The sequence below is a fragment of the Austrofundulus limnaeus genome, unplaced genomic scaffold, assembly GCF_001266775.1.
Source record: "Austrofundulus limnaeus strain Quisiro unplaced genomic scaffold, Austrofundulus_limnaeus-1.0 Scaffold273, whole genome shotgun sequence".
Lineage (NCBI taxonomy): Eukaryota > Metazoa > Chordata > Actinopteri > Cyprinodontiformes > Rivulidae > Austrofundulus > Austrofundulus limnaeus.
The window spans coordinates 440,460-445,222 of record NW_013952675.1 but is presented as its reverse complement, the minus strand read 5'-3'; the positions used below and the strand labels follow the sequence as shown (position 1 = coordinate 445,222).

The 4,763-nt window shown below is 46.2% G+C and overlaps 1 protein-coding gene across 1 annotated transcript in view; it reads left to right on the top strand.

The window, feature by feature from the left end:
• Window positions 1-4,499, top strand: part of spred1 (sprouty related EVH1 domain containing 1) — a 36,618-nt gene extending 32,119 nt beyond the window's left edge. Inside the window, exons 5-6 of the mRNA XM_014020948.1 lie at window positions 2,125-2,268; window positions 2,390-4,499. Of these exons, the coding sequence (XP_013876402.1) occupies window positions 2,125-2,268; window positions 2,390-3,076 (831 nt within the window). The 3' untranslated portion in view covers window positions 3,077-4,499. The remainder of the gene's footprint in view (window positions 1-2,124; window positions 2,269-2,389) is intronic.
• Window positions 4,500-4,763: the final 264 nt, after the last annotated feature.

The window sequence follows — 4,763 nt, the reverse complement described above, 5'->3', positions numbered from 1 at the left end:
TACTGTCGCCATCACAGTCACTCCTCAGTTCTATTGCTCTTCACCTCGCTAGAACCCCCACCTCTTCCAACCTAGCTAGTTAGCTGCTGCTAGTTAGCTTTGTTTGTTGGAAGGTTCTTAAAGTTAGCTTAACTGCTTTTGTTGGTGTCGGTTTTCCCCAGTGGAGATTATACTGCCTGTACTGGAGAGGGTGCGCAGACAGGGTCTGTCTCTGATTCTGGTGGTGCCCCATTGGCCAGCGAAATCTTGGTACGCCAAGGCTGCTCAGCCCTGGTAACTTCCTCTTCGCCTAGATCTCCTCTCTCAGGCAAGGGGGGAGATATTTCACCCACACCCAGAGTTGTGGAGGCTGCACACCTACCTGCTGAAAGGTCCTGCTTGCTAGCCAGRGGCCTTCCCCCGGCAGTGGTGGCAACTATCCAGAACGCGAGAGCGCCCTCCACTAGAGGTTTATATACCTACAAGTGGCACACTTCCGAGCAGTGGTGTGAGGTCAGGCACATTGTCCCGTTCCAGTGCTCCATGGTGGACGTTTTAACATTCCTTCAGGAGCTGTTGGATAAAGGTCTGGCTTTTTCCACAATCAAGTCTACTTGGCAGCTATTTCTGCTTGCCATGTGGGTTTTGATGGAGTTACGCCAGGTGCTCATCCTCTAGCAGTGCGTTTTCTGAAGGGGGTCCGTAGGCTGCGGCCTGTTATTTAACCCAGTATCCCTACCTGGGATCTTACTGTGGTGCTCGAGGCTCTCTATGACCCCCACTTTAAGCCCCTGGAGTCTGTGGATTTGAAGTCCCTTTCATATAAGGTTGTGTTGCTTCTTGCACCAACAACTGTTAAACGGGTCGGGGATCTCCATGCTCTGACTGTGAATCCCTCCTGTATTCAGTTTTCACCTGATGGCTCCAAGATGGTTCTGCATCCAAACTCAGCGTATCTCCCTAAGGTGATATCTTCTAACTACAGCTCCATGTCCATTGAGCTTTCTAGTTTTTATCCTCCCCTTTTGCATCTGAGGAACAGAGGAGGTTACATTCTYTGTGTCCTCTACGTGCACTGCGTATTTACATTGATCGCACACAGGATGTGAGGTCATGTGATCAGCWGTTTGTGTGTGTTGCTAACCCACTCAGGGGCAGRGCTCTGTCCAGACAGAGACTCTCCCACTGGATTGTGGAGGCTATCTCGTTAGCTTACAGCAGCAGGGGTCTCCCAGTCCCATCTGGTTTGAGAGCTCACTCCACCAGGGGTGTAGCAGCATCCTGGGCCCTATTTAAATGGATACCTGTGAGTGACATCTGTGCTGCGGCCAGCTGGTCTTCACCGCACACATTTGTTSAGTTTTATCGCTTRGATGTGACAGCCCCCTCGGTGGCTCACACTGTGCTCTCCGCTGGGTCTGATGTGCTGCACTAGCATGTTAWTATGACCCAAGTTTGGTGCTGCTCTGCGGGGCGTTTATATATGTCCCATACATGATGTGTTGTACCGAGTGTATTGACTGAAAGGGAACGTAATGTTATGTATATAACTACTGTTCCCTGAAGGAAAGGAACGAGGTACAACACATGGTGGCACCGCTGCACAGCAGGGCTTGGTGAAGAGCAGTTACCGAACTAAGGAGTGACGGTGATGGCGACAGTATATATATGTGTAGGCGGAGCCTGACATCTGTCGTCATCACGTCACCTGCCTAAAGGCGTGATTAGAGGTGGCTTCAGCCAGGACATGCAGGGGCGTGGTTTCCCATACATGATGTGTTGTACCTTGTTCCTTTCCTTCAGGGAACAAGTAGTTATATGCATAACATTACGTTTTTGCTCCTTTTTTAATTAGCAATGTTTATGTCTGTAAATGTCTATAAAGTCTGTAAATTAATCATTAGAATCCTAAACATGCATCTCCACATTGCCCACAATGTCTTTGAGTTGCTGCATTGTGGACCACAATAATATAAAAACATACTTTGCAAATGCTTGGCAAGTAGGCAAATACACACTGTTTTCTCTGTTCTGACCTCAGCAGACAAACTAACTAAAGCTTATAAAAAGAAGGGAAAACTAAAATGTGTTGACTTCGAATATTAGTGCTGTTTTACAAATTGTCCTGGTTATATCTTTCTCCAGGTGTGTGATGAGCCTCCGTCACTCTGTACTCCCATGAAAGAGCCCTTCTCTCCTCTGAGCAATGTTGTCTCCACCGAGCCATTCCGGGGTTGCTATGTGCGCACCCAGCCCTTTGATGACACCCGTCGCTACCTGCCTCCACAGGTGTGCACTTCTTACTGCTTCTAAAATCAGTTTTATTTGTACTAAATACATAAATAATTGTTTTGTTTTGTTTTTACATTGCTACTTTTTAAATTTGTCCTCTTTGCTGGTTTTCTTGAAGTCGACACGTCGGGTCAGTTTCCGTGTTGATGAAGAGGAGATCGTTCGCATCAACCCACGTAAAGACGTGTTCATCCGAGGCTACGAGGACTACCGCCATCCGGTCATGAGCAGACTCGATGCCGACCGTGAGGACTTGGACTTCCCCACCCACTTCAACAAACTGGACAGTAAGAAGTTTGAGTACCTCTTCCCAGACGGCCCCGGTGGCGACTCTCACTCTGGCCCCGGGATGGGCATTGGGACAGGTATGGGGCTGGGGCTGGGCAAGGACACGGCCATTAAGACTCAGCCGTCGCCCCTTCTGAAGTCCAAGAAGGGCCGCCGGCGACGAGAGGACGGTGAGCGCTCGCGCTGCATTTACTGTCGCGAGATGTTCAACCACGAGGACAACTGGCGGGGGCAGTGCCAGGATGCCCCCGACCCGATCAAGCAGTGCATCTACAAAGTCAGCTGCATGCTTTGCGCCGAGAGCATGCTGTACCACTGTATGTCCGACTCAGAGGGGGACTACTCGGACCCCTGCTCGTGCGACACGTCGGACGAGCAGTTCTGCCTGCGCTGGCTGGCCCTGATGGCGCTCTCCTTCATCGCGCCCTGCATGTGCTGCTACCTGCCCCTGCGCGCCTGCCACCACTGCGGCGAGGCCTGCCACTGCTGCGGGGGCAAGCACAAGGCCGCGGGATGACCCGACGCCGGACACCGGGACACCCTCAAAGCTAGCTAGCAAAGGCAGCGGATAAAAGCGGAAAATTATTAGCCGGCATCCTTTTTTCATTCCTCTCTCTCAGAAGGGGGTGACGTGCTGTTGATCCTCAGCTCTGAGGGCTTTTGGAGATTTCAGTTTGTGTTTGTCGCCGACAAGCAGCAGTGGAGAACAAACAATGTGCTTTTTGGGAGCTCTGAGCATCAAGTTAAATGCAGGAGCTTTATCTGAGGTGACAAGGAGGACAAGACATCAAGATTAACAGACTTGGAGATGTTACTCACACCTGTACTCACACATATACACACCTCTCACATCCACTCATATGTTGGCAAAGCCAGGCCACAATGTGTAACTTTATGAAGGAAAAAATATATATTTTGTACAGATAGCAACAACTAAATGACAACAAAGAAAACAAAGTTACAACTGTATTGAGGACAAAAAGTACTTGCTAAAAGGGATGTGTTTTTGCTTTTTATTTTGTGAATTTGCAGTTGGGTAACAGTGGCCTTTCCTTCATGGCTTAAGCGTTTGCTGACAATGTAATTACTCACCAGAGAAAAATGTATTCCCCCAATTAAAGATAACGATTTTGAGAATCWTGTGGCATGTTGTCCCACGCGTTTAGTGCAATTAAAAATTTTGGGAGATGTTCCTGTTGGATGCAAAGCCAAATTTCTTTGTTTATAAAAACAAAAGGTGTTAAGTGGTTCCAGTTACTTTTTGAGGTACAGCTCAGCATAATCTTTATATTTAAAACTTACGTTTTTATTTAAAAAATAAAAAAGCTCTTCAGGGGTGATTTAGACGTTTTGATCCAATTTTTAATGCAACGTATTCCATGAGGGGAAGGRAACGTTTGGTTACATCGTCACAATAAATTCTCCCAAGTCCTTATTTTCTTTCTCTAAATCAGAAAAGTCACATATAAAAACATCTTGACCCATTTATTTGATTGAAACCAACCCACTGCAGTTTCATTTACTTCAGTGAAATGTTATAGATCACTTATTTACTGCTGTAAGGAAATTGGTGTTTTGTTTAATCAGATTTTAATTTTTTTTTGCTTGTAATTAGTTTTGAATCAAAGGTTGAAATGTTGCTCAACCAGCAAGTTTTGTTTTGGTGGGGGAAATAAAAGGGGTCACAGTGCTCCTTTTGTTAAATATTAAGGCACTTAAATTAGATGTTTTTTTAATTGAGAAACCTTCAGATTTCAAAACTAGTCTGTAGATAAATCAAACTAATTTACCACCTAATTGGGACTGGGGGGAAACCCGACAATTAAAGCACTGTTCTCCAAGCTTTGGTTGCAGCACCCTCTCCATTTTTTTTTCTGTTCATGCATTGTTTACTGTTCATTCTGCATAAATGTAGTATTACATTGTTTTTCAAAAGTGTGGCCACTCCTCTTATCTTGTTTTGATTTATCAGCCCTGGAATGAATGCATTGTGTAGGAAACCTGAGATGTGTCTTAGTTTTGAAAACTGTTTTGTTTGTGCTTGCATATGTCTTCATATGCGCGGTTGGCTTTGTGTTGAACTTCACCACGGACAGACCGGTTAGGGTTTAGAGTCCCCCAGCGTAAAGCGCGTGGATTTGAAGTAAACGGATAAATGAAAGTCAATGGAACTGACACCATCCTCCTTTTTCTGTGAAAGCTAA